The 17,481-nt window shown below is 46.6% G+C and overlaps 1 protein-coding gene across 4 annotated transcripts in view; it reads right to left on the bottom strand.

Annotated features, from left to right (window-relative positions):
• Positions 1-17,481, bottom strand: part of LOC110492084 (membrane-associated guanylate kinase, WW and PDZ domain-containing protein 3) — a 195,424-nt gene that overhangs the window by 17,570 nt on the left and 160,373 nt on the right. For all 4 annotated transcript variants that reach the window (XM_036947018.2, XM_036947015.2, XM_036947016.2 and 1 more), the window contains 5 exons: positions 16,483-16,695; positions 11,483-11,660; positions 8,904-8,983; positions 7,641-7,698; positions 5,451-5,557 (listed from right to left, as the gene is read on the bottom strand). In XM_036947018.2, the coding sequence (XP_036802913.2) occupies positions 5,451-5,557; positions 7,641-7,698; positions 8,904-8,983; positions 11,483-11,660; positions 16,483-16,695 (636 nt within the window). The remainder of the gene's footprint in view (positions 1-5,450; positions 5,558-7,640; positions 7,699-8,903; positions 8,984-11,482; positions 11,661-16,482; positions 16,696-17,481) is intronic.

The following is a 17,481-nucleotide window of genomic DNA, read 5'->3' as shown; positions in this document are numbered from 1 at the left end:
CGAGCAAACCGCCATGCAATCTCCATAGACAAACATTGGCAGTAGAATGACCTTACTGAAGAGCTCAGTGACTTTCAACGTGGCACCGTCATAGGACGCCACCTTTCCAACAAGTCAGTTCGTCAGCTTTCTGCACTGCTAGAGCTGCCTCGGTCAACTGTAAGGGATGTTCTTGTGAAGTGGAAACATCGAGGAGCAACAATGGCTCAGCCGCAAAGTGGTAGGCCACACAAGATCACAGAACGGGACCGGCGGGTGTTGAAGCACGTAGCCAGTAAAAATGGTTCGTCCTCGGTTGCAACACTCACTGCCGAGTTCCAAACTGCCACTGGAAGCAACGTCAGCACAATAACTGTTCGTCTGGAGCTTCATGAACTGGGTTTCCATGGCTGAGCAGCTACACAAGCCTAAGATCACCATGCACAATGCCAAGTGGTGTAAAGCTCAATGTCGTTGGGCCCCCATCTGTCAGTCCGATGGACGAATCTGGGTTTGGTGGATGCCAGGAGAACGCTACCTGCCCCAATGCATAGTGCCAACTGTAAAGTTTGGTGGAGGAGGAATAATGCTCTGGGGCTATTTTTCATGGTTTGGGCTAGCCCCTTAGTTCCAGTGAAGGGAAATCTTAATTCTACAGCATACAATGACATTCTAGATGATTCTGTGCTTCCAACTTTGTGGCAACAGTTTGGAGAAGGACCTTTCCTGTTTCAGCATGACAATTCCCCCGTGCACAAAGCGAGGTCCACACAGAAATGGTTGTTTCGAGATCGGTGTGGAAGAACTTGACTGGCCTGAACAGAGCCCTGACCTCAACCCCATCGAACAGCTTTGGGATAAATTGGAACGCAGACCGCGGGGCCTTATCGCCCAACATCCACACCAAGTGCCCGACCACTCTAATGCTTGTGGTTGAATGGAAGCAAGCAAATATATCTGAGGAACCACCATAACACGGAGGCAAACAGAAAGAGAGCTAACCTCAGTCACGACAAATTTCAGCTCTCACCATGTGACTGAGACAGGGTGACAGGGGGATGGAGAGAAATAGGAGGGAGAGAGAGAAAGGGAGAGAGAGAGAGCGAGGGAGCTAAATAGATGGACTGAAAGTGATAGACACACAGTGGATAGATACAGAGGATAATCAGATGTGGCCTCAGTCATTTATAACCCCTGACCTTGGTTTCCATTGGGAGAGTTATGGGCTGTGTCCCCCTCTAATGTTGCTACACCCACTGGCGGATGGATGGATCGAGGAGAGGTGGGGGTATCAATCTCATTAGGAGGGGTAAAGATATACACCCCTCCCCTCCTCCACTACCCGCCATGTCCTCTACCCGTCAATGTGTCATGGGATTTTGATTTGCATAATTGGATTTTCAGCGCTCTGAGAAAACAGATTATGCTGAGTGTGATTAACATGACATTCTCACACACCAGCAGTGTCACTGAGCTGTTTGTGTGTGAGGATATGTGTGTGTGTGGAGGAGTTAAGGGGGTGCTACATAGACATGTTTACATAGCCCTGATTATGTCAAGGTAACACAAAGGGATGGCCTATTTCTCAGGCAGGCAGGCAAGGCCGCTCGCTGTGATTCTACGAAATGCCATACAGAGAGGATTGTCAACGAAGGGTAATGACGGTCCCCTACAGCTTCAGCACTGTGGAGACAGACAGCTGTCTCTTTCTCCGAGAGGGAGGTCAGACTGGGGAACTTTGTCAAACAACGTTCAAAGCCCTCCACGTGGCAGCCCTCCCCCCTAGCCTACTCTCCACTCCACTGGGAGACAGACCACCATTAGACATTAATACTCATTAACAACCCCGGGGAGTGTGTGGGGAACAGGGAGCAGAGTAGAGAGCTCTGTCAGAGCAGTGCAGAGAATCACCCTGGAGAAAACTAGAGGATCAGCCAAAAGAACCGTCCAGAAAATAATCATAATAATGCCATGGAAAAATAATATTTTAGCGGGACAGAAAATGGACTGGAGCTGTGTCTCAAATGGTATCCTGTTCCCTTTATAGTGCACTACGTTTGACGAGAGCCTTATCGGTCCTGGTCAAAATTAGTGGAGCATAAAGGGAATAGGGGGCCATTTGGGACACCCTGGGAGTTGTTCTGCCCTAATAGGCTTTGCAAGTAGAGCAGTGTTTCTTCTATTCTAAAGGGTCTGAGTTGATCTGGTACTAAAATTAGGGCCTCTGTTCAATCAAACCTTGATTATTTACCACATAGTTTACCAACAACCTCCAAGGACCTCCCCCATCTGGAAAGATGACGATGATGCTCAGAGCAAAGCAACAAAGCCTGAGGAGCACACAGCCTCCCACAGCTAATATAAGGTTGGCTGGGTTTTCCATTGGCAGGAAAGAACAGCTACGTCCGGTAAGACGAGGGGGGGGGTCTATTTCTCAATGTCTAATACTAAGGTCGTCTCAAGTTATTGCTCGTGGTAGCGCACCTCATGATAAGCTGTAGATCACATTATCTACCTGGATCATCTATATTTTTCATAGCCGTCAATTTACCACCACAAACCGTCGCTGGCACTTAGACCACACTCAACGAGCTGTATAAGTCAATAAGCAAGGAAATGCTCATCCAGATGCGAGCCTACCAAATGGGCGAAATGCCTTTCATGCTCACTGCAAGGCAAGCAACACTGAAGCATGCACGAGAGCACCAGGTGTTCCAGACGACTGTGTGATCACGCTCTCCGTAGCCGATGTGAGCAAGACCTTTAAACAGGTCAACATTCAGACAGATTACCAGGACGTGTACTCCGAGCATGCACGGATCAACTGACAAGTGCCTTCACTGACATTATCAACCTCTCCCCTGTCTAATACCTACAGTATATATTTCATATGCCCAAGAAAGCGAAGGTAACCTGCCTAAATGACTATCGCCCCGTAGCACGTCGGTAGCCATGAAGTGCTTTGAAAGGCTAGTCATTGCTCACATCAACACCATCATCCCGGAAACCCTAGACCCACTCCAGTTTGCATACCGCCCCAACAGATCCACAGATGACGCAATCTCAATCGCACTCCACACTGCCTTTTCCCACCTGGACAAAAGGAACACCTATGTGAGAATGCTGTTGATTGACTACAGCTCAGCGTTCAACACCATAGTGACCACAAAGCGCATCACTAAGCTAAGGACCCTGGGACTAAACACCCTCCTCTGCAATTGGATCCTAGACATCCTGAGGGGCCGCCCCCAGGTGGTAAGAATAGACAACAACACATCTGTCACGCTTATCTTCAGCACGGGGGCCCCTAAGGGGTGCATGGTTAGTCCCTCCTGTACTCCCTGTTCACCCACGACTGCATGGCCAAGCACGACTCCAACACCATCATTAAGTGTGCTGATGACACTACGGTGGTAGGCCTGATCACTGACAACGATGAGACAGCCTATAGGGAGGTCAGAGACCTGGCAGTGTGGTGCCAGGATAACAACCTCTCCCTCAACGTGAGCAAAACAAAGGAGATAATCGTGGACTATAGGAAACGGAAGGCCGAACACGCCCCCATTCACATCGACGAGGCTGTAGTGGAGCGGGTCGAGAGTTTCCACATCACCACATGGTCCAAACACACAAGAAAGTTGTGAAGAGGGCACGACAACGTCTTTCCACCCCTCAGGAGACTGAAAAGATTTGACATGGGGTCCCCAGATCCTAAAAAGTTATACAGCTGCACCATCGAGAGCATCCTGACCGGTTGCATCTGCGCCTGGAATGGCAACAGCTCGGCATCTGACCGTAAGGCACTACAGAGGGTAGTGCGTCTGGCCCAGTAAATCACTGTGGCCAAGCTTTCTTGCCACCCAGTCTGTGACTAGGGTGACTGGAGTCTTTTACCATTGTTGGGGCCTTCCTCTGACACTACCTAGTATATGCCTATATACTAGGTAGTGTCAGAGGAAGGCCCCAACAATGGTAAAAGACTCCAGTCACCCTAGTCACAGACTGTTCTCTTTTCTACAACAAGGCTAGTTGTACCGGGGCGCCAAGTCTAGGTCCAAAAGGCTTCTTAACAGCTTCTACCCCAAAGCCATAAGACTGCTGAACAATTAATCAACCACCTGGACTATTTGCATTGACCCCCCCCCCCCCCCCCCCCCCCCCCCCTCTGTTTTTACACTGCTGTTACTCACTGTTTAGTATCTATGCATAGTCACGTTACCCCTACCTACATGTACATTAACCTGACTAACCTGTGCCCCTGCACATTGACTCGGTACTGGTACCCCCTGTATATAGCCTCATGATTGTTATTTGTTAAATGTATATACAGTATATATATTTTATTATTATTATTATTATTATTATTATTATTATTATTATTATTATTATTATTATTATTATTATTATTATTATAATAATATACAGTACCAGTCAAAAGGTTGGACACACCTACTCATTCAAGGCTTTTTCTTTATATTTACTATGTTCTACATTGTAGAATAATAGTGAAGGCATCAAAACTATTAAATAACACATATGGAATCCTTTAGTAACCAAAACAGTTGGTTATATTTGTGATTCTTCAAAGTAGCCACCCTTTGGACACACCTACTCATAGGTGTAATATATATTTTTTTACTTTAGTTTATTATGTAAAACTCTATTGTCTTTGGTTAAGGGCTTGTAAATAAGCATTTCACGGTAAGGTCTACCTACACCTGTTGTATTCGGCGCATGTGACAAATAACATTTGATTTGATTTTGATCAGTGGGTGTTCAGGTTTTTTTCATAGGGGTTATTGTGGTCTGTTCCAGGACAGCATTAGCAGCCTGCTACTGTCCTGTAGGTCCATATGTCTGTGACAACCAGGGCCCTCTAGGCTAAACACTGGGATAGCTGCTACAGACAGTGACAGTGCTGTTGGCGTCTGTGTCTTCTTATGAGTCATATTGTGAGTCGGCCTCGGTGTTCGGACGGTCGTCACTTCCGTGTCTGACATGTGTTCCATTCTGTGGGCAACACAGTTGGCTCAGCAGAGAAATGTCAAATGGCAGGGTGATCAATATCCTTATTTGAACATAAGACTTGCTGAAAACCTCGGAAATCACAATTACCCAAACACAAGCCTGTAGTCCAAGATGTTTCAATAACATCACTCAGCAGTCAGCACGCAAGTTCTCCCCCCTCAGCCCCCCCCCCCCCTCTCGCCATGTAGTGTATTGGGCTTGTACACTGATATGGTCTCTAAGCTGTTGAGATCTGATTAGGAAAAATCATTCACTTCAGATCACCTTGAGTAAGACATTCTGGGTTTATGCTCTGTCCCAATATCTACACTAGCATACAGAACGCATGCCCAATTTAAATAACCAATTCATGAAATACACTGCTTCATAATAAGTGGCACACCAGTTAGTGACCATGACAATGAGCAGTCTATGGTGACGCGGGGCTGGTAGAGAAGCGTTACCTGAGGGTGTGGTAGCCCCCTGCTGGCCAGAGGAGGGGGTGTCCAGGCTCAGTTTCCTCTTGGCTTCCAGGACGGGGTTCTCAAACTGGGTCTTCTGGTTGATATGGCTGCAGTACAGACACAAAAACAGGACACTAGCTGAAGAGCTCAATACACAGTTCATATACACAGAGAGCAACTGTAAATACAGAAAACACTCAGAAATACAGCGTCGAGAAAGGACCAATACACTCGTGTTAAAAAATCGGACGGAAAGTGACACCGACTAAAGGAACGTGAGGCTTTCGTCTTTTCACAGCTTGCTGATCGTTGTTGTCCTTCTCCTTTTAGAGATGTGACACCAGTTATCGGTCTCTTCACTTGGCAGCATCTTGGGTAACAATAGGTATTGTTGGGTAACAATACAAAAAATATCTTTCTTGATACGTTCTCTTCTATGCTTGTGTCGTGACAAAAACTCCAAACAGGTTCCTGTCTGTTTCCCACTACACTCACAGAACGCAGTGTATTCAAATCCCTGATCCCTATCCAGTCAGGCAAACCTGCACTTGGCATGCACACAAACTGGCACTGTACAGACTATCATCTGTAAACCACAAACCAAAACAAACGACGCCACAGTGCCCCTGTTGACACACCAGTTTACCTGCTTACCCACTCGACACATTCAGCTGACCTAAGATCAGTGGGATAACCTTATAATCTGACCAGTGCTCACAATGGCCACGTCGGACTGACCTAGGATCAGGAAAGCAGCCGGTGTGCCTGCTGTTGCCTGCTAGCGGTAGAGCTCTAGCGTTTCGATACCAGATTCCCAGGTCAGCACTTTGTGTTTAAACATCTACTATTCAGAGAGGAGCACCCCCCCAGGTTGCATGTAAAGCAAGGAACGCATCTCATCTGCATAATGCGCTTTAACAGTTGTAGCTCTGAGCCAGTCGTGACTAGCTTTTATAACATGCACAAAACGGATGCCACTCTCGCTCTGCTCCATAAATCAGACGCATGCTGTGTGTGTGTGACACGGTGTGTGTATGTGTGCCAATTGCCAGTGTATGTGTGTGCCTATTTGTGTGCGTGCCTGTATGTGTTTGGGTGTGTGTGTGTTCATGCGTGTCAATGTGTGTCACTATGTGTACGTGTGCGCGTTTCTAAGAAAAGTATTGTTTGTGCTCTCGTTGGGCATGAGTCACGCTGAGAGCTATCCTCCATATCCAATCAGGGAAGAGAAGCGCTCCTCTGTGACTGAGTGTGCTCAGTCCGCTGCTTTGATTACCATGGCTCTTGTTCTGTACTTTAGTTAGGAAATAATGAGCCATTCTGTTCTACTGTATTCATTCAAAACAAAAAGACAGGGAGGGAAGAAAAATAAATAAATGGTTGTCCCAGTGATTCCTTAGCATAAACAGATTATGTTCCTGTAGTCTCCCTCCCTCTCTCGCTCGCTCTCTCCCCTCCCCCCTCTCTCGCTCTCTGCTCCTATGGGAGGCTATGCTGGGTGAACTCTGAGTGCCTGTGTGTGTTTCTGAACAGGGTGAGGTCATGCCTGTCACCCCTCCCATGTGCCCCCTGTACCAGGCAGTGGCAACCCTGTAGAGCACAATGGGAAGGCTGTATGGGAAGGCTGTATGGGAAGGCGAGTTGTCCTTAGTCCGTCTTGTCAAACTTAATCGTTAGTACAGGTTACATTTGAAAACCACACTGACTGACAAGTTCAGGTCTGCCTGTCCAGATTTCAACCTGGTGTATATAAATCCCAGCTCATGAAACAAAACACGTTATTATCAAATGGCACCATCTTCTAAAAGTCTATTGTACAGTGTAACGCTATGAAACAACGATAACATACACACTATACACACACTTGGATTTTGTACTGTAGATATGTGGTAGTGGTGGAGTAGGGGCCTGAGGGCACACAGTGTGTTGTGAAATCTGTGAATGTATTGTAATGTTTTTTTAAATTGTATAAACTGCTTTAATTTTGCTGGACCCCAGGAAGAGTAGCTGCTGCCTTGGCTAATGGGGATCCTTAATAAATACAAAATGCAATATTTACCAAAGCCCATCTGTGCAATCTGGACTGAATAACAGCTAAATAAATAAAAAGGAACCATGCCACAACTCCTGTATAACCACAACATTACATAGAGAAACACTGCACCCAGAAATCACGGGCGGTATACTCACTCAACATAGTAGGTTCCATACTGTGGATCTTCAATCTTCTCCCAGCCATACGGAAGCTCTGCAGGCAAAAGACAGAAGAGGAAGATGCAAATCAGTGTGCTGCTACAGCTTCTGGAACAACGGAGACACAGTCTACACACACAATGAGGCACGCGGCTCTGAATGACAACTCACTGCATGGAACTAAGGATCCAGGGTTGAAACACACCAACTACAAACTACTGAGGGGGCTGCCTTATTTGTCACCGGGTGTTTGGTAGGGGGAGAGAGCGCGAGAAAGCGAGATAGGGAGTAAGGAAATGTGGAGTTATGGCAATCCTGTAAAATAATGGCTTGTCTTCTCCCAGCGGTGTGTGAGTGGAATCTGGAGTGCGTGCTGTCCTGTGACGAACACATGCAGGGGGAAAGAGTGCTTCACGCAAGAGGGGACTGTGGAATTGCCTTTTTGGAGATACAGTGCTGATGAGCTCTCCGCAGGTCTCCCACAAGCCATTAGGGGACAGGGGGCAGGCTGGGTAATGTAGTGTGTCACCGCATCGCTGGGGCCTGCAGGGCCATGTTTAGCTGTTTACAGTACTGTCCGTCTTGTCTACATGTCACAAGCCTGCAGCGGCATACAGGATCCCCACTTATAGTTCTGTCTAATGGGCTGCATTGAGATTATGGACAGTAACATGTGCGCGTGTGTTAATTTTTTACATTTTACCTTTATTTAATTAAGCAAGTCAGCTAAGAACAAATTCTTATTTTCAATGACGGCCTAGGAACGGTGGGTTAACTAGCTTGTTCAGGGGCAGGACGACAGATTTGTACCTTGTCAGCTTGGGGATTCGATCTTGCAACCTTTCGGTTACGAGTCCAACGCTCCAACCACTAGGCTACCTGCCGTGTGTGTCGGGAGAGTGCCACCTTGCTGCAAGATGCTTGTGTAAGAACGTGTATTGCTCCTACACCGTCTGTGTGTGAGAACCAGTGTGTGCGTGGCATTGTTCCTCTTTCCTCGTGGGGACTTGAAACGTCCCCTGTAAGGATAATAAAACAAGGACAATCCTCCCCCGCGCGGACATTTCCCACATCTTCATGAGGATAAAGGGGATTTTAAACTTAGCGGTTAGGTTTAGGGTTACAATTACGGTTATAATTAGGGTTAGGAGTTCGGTTTAGGTGTTAAGGTTAGGTTTAGGGGTTAGGGAAAATAGCATTTTGAAAGGAAATATATTTTAAGTCCTCAAAAGGAGAGAAGAACAAGTGTGTGATTCTCACCTCCATCCTCACACTTCTCCGGGGGCTTGGCCTTCTTGGCCAGCCTGGGGTCCAGCCAGGTAGTGGTCTTGGTGTTGTGACTGTGGGGACAGAGAGGCACGACTTTACACACTGAGCAAAAACCGTCTCAACTAGGTGAAGTATAGATATTAACCAAACCACTGGACCCTCGTCCTCCCTCACCATTCTGCCAAACCCCAAACAAACAAAGCCCCTTCAAAATCACAACCTGACAGTTGAAGTCAGAAGTTTACATACACCTTAGCCAAATACATTAACACAGTTTTTCACAATTCCTGACATTTAATCCAAGTAAAAATTCCCTGTTTTTAGGACAGTTAGGATCACCACTTTATTTTAAGAATATGAAATGCCAGAATAATAGTAGAGAGATTTATTTCAGCATTTATTTCTTTCATCACATTCCCAGTGGGTAAGAAGTTTACATACACTCAATTAAAATTTAGCAGCATTGCCTTTAAATTGTTTAACTTGGGTCAAACGTTTCAGGTAGCCTTCCACAAGCTTCCCACAATAAGTTGGGTGAATTTTGGCCCATTCCTCCTGACAGAGCTGGTGTAACTGAGTCAGGTTTGTAGGCCTCCTTGCTCGCACATGCTTTTTCAGTTCTGCCCACAAATTTTATATAGGATTGAGGTCAAGGCTTTGTGATGGCCACTCCAATACCTTGACTTTGTTGTCCTTAAGCCATTTTGCCACAACTTTGGAAGTATGCTTGGGGTCATTGTCCATTTGCAAGACCCATTTGCAACCAAGCTTTAACTTCCTGACTGATGTCTTGAGATGTTGCTTCAATATATCCACACAATTTTCCATCCTCATGATGCCATCTATTTTGTGAAGTGCCATCCCCATGCTTCACGGTTGGGATGGTGTTCTTCGGCTTGCAAGCCTCCCCATTTTTCCTCCAAATATAACAATGGTCATTACGGCCAAACAGTTCTATTTTTGTTTCATCAGACCAGTGTGCTACTACACCGTAGTCTGGCTTTTTTATGGCGGTTTTGGAGCAGTGGCTTATCCTTGCTGAGCGGCCTTTCAGGTTAAGTCGATATAGTACTCGTTTTACTGTGGATATAGATACTTTTGTACCCGTTTCCTCCAGCATCTTCACAAGGTCCTTTGCTGTTGTTCTGGGATTGATTTGCACTTTTCGCACCAAAGTACGTTCATCTCTAGGAGACAGAATGTGTCTCCTTCCTGAGCGGTATGACAGCTGCGTGGTCCCATGGTGTTTAGACTTGCATACTATTGTTGGTACAGATGAACGTGGTACCTTCAGGCATTTGGAAATTGTTCCCAAGGATGACTCAGACTTGTGGAGGTCTACAATTTGTTTTCTGAGGTCTTGGCTGATTTATTTTGATTCTCCCATGGTGTCAAGCAAAGAGGCACTGAGTTTGAAGGTAGGCCTTAAAATACATCCACAGGTACACTTCCAATTGACTCAAATTAAGTCAATTAGCCTATCAGAAGCTTCTAAAGCCATGCCATTTTCTAGAATTTTCCAAGCTGTTTAAAGGCACAGTCACCTTAGTGTATGTAAACTTCTGACACACTGGAATTGTGATACAGTGAATTATAAGTGAAATAATATTTAAACAGTTGTTGGAAAAATGACTTGTGTCATGCACAAAGTAGATGTCTTAACCAACTTGCCAAAACTATAGTTTGTTAACAAGACATCTGTGGAGTGGTTGAAAAATTAGTTTTAATGACTACAACATAAGTGTATGTAAACTTCCCACTTCAACTGTATGTCGTTATATTGGAATCAAGTGGCTCTTTAAGGGAGAAATGGAGGGAGAAATGGAGGGAGGGATGACAGAGGTAGCCAGCACAGAAAAGAGGGAGACAGGTCGTCTGAGGGAGAGGGAGGGATGGAGGGAGAGAAGTATTCAGAGCAGAGCAGAGGCAGACAGGCCCTCAGAGGGAGAAATTGCAGGAGGGAAGGAGGAAGAGAGAGGGGAAGAGACAGGGAGAGAGGGAGAGAGAGAGAGAGAGAGGTAGAGCAGAGAGCAGATGCAGACATCTTGCAGAAAGCAGAGAGGAGAGAGAGCAGGCCTTTGGGAGCGTTCCATTTGTCCAATTGTTTCTCCTGTTTCTCTTGCTCAGAGAGAATGAGCTATTGATTTTAGGCCGGCTACAGCACCTGGCTCTGACTTCTGTATGCTGTGTGAGCCACACAAACAGAACAGACTGGTAAACAACGAAGGGAGGGGGAGAGGGCCAACGCTTTCAGCCCAAGCCCAGCACCACGACATCAAACACAGGAAAACAATACACCTGTACTCTAGACATCAGATAGGTTAATATAATGAATCATTTCACAAATCCTATGCCATAATTACAATAATACTATTGTTCACTTTCAAATCGCTGTACTGTGAGCCGCAGAAAAACAAGTAGGACTCCGGATCGACAAGTGTAACACCGAAACTATTCTATGTACAAACAAATCACCATCCCTATTTCAAAACTACCTCTCTCTACTACTAGCATCACCAACACCACCCTGGCACTGTACTGGAGTCGAGAACCAGAAGACCAGTACTTACTCTATGAAGTAGACCATGCCCGTCTCTGTGTAGGCCATCTCCCAGGTCTTGGGCAGGGGCTCCTGGCTCTCGTCGTGTGGTAAGGTGTTCCAAGTCCTGAAGTCCATAGCCCCAGTACTGGACTGGTTATAGCTGGGTACCGTCTTCCTCCACTCCTGCCCAGCCTTGTCCTTGTGCTCTGCGTGGGTGGCCACGGAGGGAGAGAGGGACAGGGGGAGGGAAAATGGGAGAGAGAAGGGTGGTGAGCGTGTGGAGGCAGCATGGGGAACCCTGTGAGCTCCCTGCATTTCTCCTTGCTCCTGCTACTGCCGTGCTGCTGCCCTGGACAGACTGTGGGCTCTAGACTGTTACACACAGCAGGGAGAGAGAGGACAGGGAGGGGAGAGGGAGGGAGAGGGGAGGGAGAGAGAGAGGGGACAGGAGAGGGGAGAGAGAAAGAGAAGGTAGAGAGAGAGAAAGAGAGGGTAGAGAGAGAGAAAGAGGGTAGAGAGAAAAAGAGAGGGTAGAGAGAAAAAGAGAGGGTAGAGAGAGAAAAAGAGAGGGTAGAGAGATACAAAGAGAGGGTAGAGAGATACAAAGAGAGGGTAGAGAGATACAAAGAGAGAGAGGCAGAGAAAAGGTGGGCGAGCGAGAGAGAAAGAGCGAGCGAGACGGAAGCGCAGCAAGTGTGCCACAGGATTTGCATGTCAGCAGTGATGTTCTGGAGTGCGAGCGGCTAGCGGGCAGCAATGGGTAGAGCTGACCTAAACTACGCTTCAGCCCTACCCAGCACAGAGCTCAGAGCCCAGACCTTATTAGCATCACACAGCCCAGCCCTGTGTGTGTGTGTGTGTGTGTGTGCTCTTATCTCCAGGTTTATATTTGCATGCCTCTGACCTAACTCGTTAATGTATTCAGTGCTCAGACCTGTTTTTCCTGATCTGAATGGAGGCAGAAAACGGCACGTAAAAAGATGAACGCAAGGAGCTACTACCAGTAGTGCAGTGCCCGACATATTTACATATAAAGAGAAGGAGTTCTTCATGCTGGAGGCATGGAGGCAATGGAGGGCTCCTTTGTAACGTCAACAATAGAATGCACATAATATCTATCCCCCTCCTGCAGAAACGTGAGGAAGAAGAAGCTTCCTGGTGTGTGTGCGTGCAGACCCTGAAGTGACGAGTGTGTCGTCTCGATGTATGAACGTCGTCAGTCATTGAACAGTCGGTTAGGACATCTACTTTGTGCATGCCAAGTAATTTGTCCAACAATTGTTTACAGACAGATTATTCCATTTATAATTCACTGTATCACAATTCCAGTGTGTCAGAAGTTTATATACAATAAGTTGACTGTGCCTTTAAACAGCTTGGAAAATTCCAGAAAATGTCATAGCTTTAGAAGCTTCTGATAGGCTAATTGACATAACTTGAGTCAATTGGAGGTGTACCTGTGGATGTATTTCGAGGCCTACCTTCAAACTCAGTGTCTCCTTGCTTGACATCATGGGAGAATCAAAAGAAATCAGTCAAGACCTCAGAATACAAATTGTAGACCTCCATAAGTCTGATTCATCCTTGGGAACAATTTCCAAACTCCTGAAGGTACCACGTTCATCTGTACAAACAATAGTACGCAAGTATAAACACAAGTATAAAACACCATGGGACCACGCAGCTGTCATACCACTCCTAGAGATGAACGTACTTTAGTGCGAAAAGTGCAAATCAATCCCAGAACAACAGCAAATGACCTTGTGAAGATGCTGGAGGAAACAGGTACAAAAGTATCTATATCCACAGTAAAACAAGTCCTATATCGACATCACCTGAAAGGCCGCTCAGCAAGGAAGAAGCCACTGCTTCAAAAGTGCCATAAAAAAGTCAGACTACAGTTTGCAACTGCACAATGGGGACAAAGATCGTACTTTTGGGAGAAATGTCCTCTGGTCTGATGAAACAAAAATATAACTGTTTGGCCATAATGACCATCGTTATGTTTGGAGGAAAAAGGGGGAGGCTTGCAAGCTGAAGAACGCCATCCCAACCGTGAAGCACGGGGGTGGCAGCATCATGTTGTGTGGATATATTGAAGCAACATCTCAAGACATCAGTCAGGAAGTTAAAGCTTGGTCGCAAATGGGTCTTCTAAATGGACAATTACCCCAAGCATACTTCCAAAGTTGTGGCAAAATGGCTTAAGGACAACACAGTCAAGGTATTGGAGTGGCCATCACAAAGCCCTGACCTCAATCCTATATAGAATTTGTGGGCAGAACTGAAAAAGCGTGTGCGAGCAAGGAGGCCTATAAACCAGACTCCGTTACACCAGCTCTGTCAGGAGGAATGGGCCAAAATTCACCCAACTTATTGTGGGAAGCTTGAGGAAGGCTACCCGAAACGTTTGACCCAAGTTAAACACTTTAAAGGCAATGCTACCAAATACTAATTGAGTGTATGTAAACTTCTGACCCACTGGGAATGTGATGAAAGAAATAAAAGCTGAAATAAATCACTCTCTACTATTATTCTGACATTTCACATTCTTAAAATAAAGTGGTGATCCTAACTGACCAAAGACAGGGAATTTGTACTAGGATTAAATGTCAGGAATCGTGAAAAACTGAGTTGAAATGTATTTGGCTAAGGTGTATGTAAACCACCGACTTGTACATTCTTCTCCCTGCTACTTCGATGGGAAAACAAAGCCATTGTGAAAAGGCATCCATTCAATCAAGAGGCTGAAGCACCAGGGATAGATCGGTGACGTGGGTATGATGCACTACATAGGTAAAGGTAGAGCTGTGTCTCTTTCATGAAGAAAATACCCCACAGTGGAAAGACACTGAAGTGTTCTCTTCATCCCACGCATTGACCCATTGTTGTGTGTGCCCAAGGCCAGAGAGATGGTGTGCATTGGAACAGCTCAGTCCTGCACGCCACACTCATGTGGCTTTCTTTCTGCGGAGTCCCTGGCCTGTCTAACTGTTCTTAGACCTATGCTTCAGTCGCTTTTCCCTTGGCACTTGAACGCCAAGGTCGTGGGTTCGATTCCTTCTGGGGCCACCCATACCAAAAACGTATGCATGCCAGATTAAATCGCTTTGGAAAAAAGGGTCAGCTTAAATGGTATACATTTAATTATTTATTTTCATGCATTCAGAAACAGTCTCAGAGTAGAAGCGCTGATATAGGATCAGTTTGTGATTGTAATGAATAAGATTATATGGACAGCGGGAACCTGATCCTAGATCAGCAACACCTACACCGAGACACTTTATGAATAAGGGCCCATGCCTCAGCGACTTAACTCTACTCAGAACTGTGTTTAGCCTTCCTGCCCTCAGGGCCTGCCCAAGGCCCCTCTAATATGCCTGATCACAACTGAGACATTTTAAATCAGGCAGAGAGAGGACGGCCTTGGTGCCCAGCTGCAGGCAAGACCCTAAGGGGCCCATGGCACCAAACAGACTGACCGTCTAACGAACGGGAGGGCTACATTGTCCTCTCTCTCTCGGTCATTGGCACCATTCAGACTTGGGGTGGGGGAGTGCCCTTCAGACGGGGCCAGGGTGAGCCAGAAAGAGGACACGGGGCTATGGTCAGAAGCTAGGCAGGGTCTTCCAAACCAAACAGGGGACAGCTGTGCTGTGGGAGCAGAGAGGAACAAGCCAGCTGGAAGTTCTCCAAGCCCAGAGGAGAGACACTACCGGGGGAGCCTGGAGGGCAAATGGGAACACAGGCAGATGCTGCTCCAGGGATAGAGAAAAGGGAGAGATGGAACTGTTCCTATTGTGTTCACTCACTACTCATCCATTATACCTTCCATTTGTTTCATCGGTTGAGAGTGGTGCATTTCTCTGGAATGGTTTGTGATGGCTGAACTTGAAAAACTAAAATGTGACTAGTTTGTAGGGCTGGGAATTGCCAGGAACATCACGTTATGAAAATTATCACAGTACATAGGTGCCGATATAATATGTATTGTGATTCTCACGATTCTATATGTATTGCAATTCTGAATCAGTACTGCAGTTCTTTTGCTGCTAAAAACACATTAATATTATTATTAGTACTCTTTTTATTTTAATTGTATTTTTTAGATACAAAAACAACATTGCGATATCTAACTGCATCAATCCTCCCCCCCCTCCCCCATCACTACCAGTTAGATAAATGCTGTCTATTCTCAACCCTTTGTGAATAACAACCTTTGGCACTTTGTTTCTGAATTTGTTTACGGTACATGTAAGAAAATACGGTCTTTGAGGGAAAGACAACAAGAACAACATGTATCCCTTAACCAGTGATTTCTACATTATTGATCTAGCTAGATGGAGAAGCATACGACTACTTCACTTTGTAGCGTTCGGATTTAAAAGTGTCCTTCTGTAAAGAACAGATCATCCTGGGGTGTCCTCTTTGGGGGAAAGAGGTAATGAGTGTGAAGGGTGGAGGGAATGAGTGTGAAGGGTGGAGGGAAAGAGTGTGAAGGGTGGAGGGAATGAGTGTGAAGGGTGGAGGGAATGAGTGTGAAGGGTGGAGGGAAAGAGTGTGAAGGGTGGAGGGAATGAGTGTGAAGGGTGGAGGGAAAGAGTGTGAAGGGTGGAGGGAAAGAGTGTGAAGGGTGGAGGGAAAGAGTGTGAAGGGTGGAGGGAAAGAGTGTGAAGGGTGGAGGGAAAGAGTGTGAAGGGTGGAGGGAATGAGTGTGAAGGGTGGAGGGAATGAGTGTGAAGGGTGGAGGGAATGAGTGTGAAGGGTGGAGGGAATGAGTGTGACGGGGAAAGAAGCCCTCTTTCTCTCATTTTGGGCGGCGCGGTCAGCTATTGTTGAGTCAGAACAAATCGATCTCCGACAAAGTGAAAGAGACTGAATGTACAAGCAAACATGGCTCCCTGTGGTGTTGCCATCGGTTGAATTGTTATTAGCCGTGTTTAATACAACATCAATGGTGTGGACGGTCAGCTTGAGGCAGTTGAGAGGATGGGAACATGTTGTCACAGGACAGCGTGGACATCTCACCTGTGAGCCCGTTGACCATTGGAGACCGCTCTCTCTCCTCCTCGTCCTCCTCCTCGGGGGCTGCGCTGTCCTTCCTGTCCATCTTGCTGACGGAGGTGGTGCGCTTCCTCTGGACCTCGGTGTCAAACTCCTCATCAAACAGCACCTGATCCACCAGGTCAGGGTGCACCGGGCTGGGCTCCGCTGGGGGCTTGGGCGTCCCGTAGTAGTTGCCTGGTAGAGAACACACACACAGCAGCGTCAACAGAAACCGTCTGTGGTAGCTTCCTGGTAGACGAGGTTAGATGATACTTCGCTGGAGGGAAAAAAAATGATTGTTTTGATTGTATTGATTTGACAACAACAAGACAATTCAACTAAAAATATGGCAGGTGCAGCTACACACACACAGTTTATACTCGGTATGTCAACACTCAAGAGGGGAATGGATTCCCCACGGAACATTATGCCGTGACTGACAGGAGCGTAGGCTCGCTCCCTCTCTTTCTGTCCCGTTCTCTCTGTCCCTATCTCTCGTCATATTTACTGCAGTGCTGGGCTGGAGTGGGCTCCCCAGAGCCCCGTGGGAGTAGCCTTTATCCAGGACAGACCCCAGCGAGGAGCTTCTTGGCGCTATTAGCTGTGTTTTATTGTCCTGTGTCGTGTGCTCTGGCGCCCGGGGCCAAAACAGCATGAATCCCCTCTGTGAGGAGAGGAAAACTCTACTGTGGGGAAATTGACCCAATTTCTTCACTTCTTCCAACTCTCTACTTCCAGCTAACCAGACAGAATAATATAACGAAAGAGAGGAATGAGGGGGGGGGGGGGGAAACAGCAAGTCAGGAAGCTATATAAATATTGATTCATTTTGCTGTTCCCTCAGCTCCCTGGGAAGCCAGTCCTCCAGTGCCGTTGACAGTAGAGTAGACGGCAACACTAAATCCTGTAGTTTAAAAGCACTGGAGTTTCCCAGGCTATCTGGGAGTGTTGGATTACAGCTGAACGTACCATAGAGAGTTA

This window comes from Oncorhynchus mykiss, chromosome 16 (assembly GCF_057628025.1).
Source record: "Oncorhynchus mykiss isolate SJ-2025 chromosome 16, ASM5762802v1, whole genome shotgun sequence".
NCBI lineage: Eukaryota > Metazoa > Chordata > Actinopteri > Salmoniformes > Salmonidae > Oncorhynchus > Oncorhynchus mykiss.
Note: the sequence above shows the minus strand (reverse complement) of the source record. Positions and strands in the feature narration are given on the sequence as shown.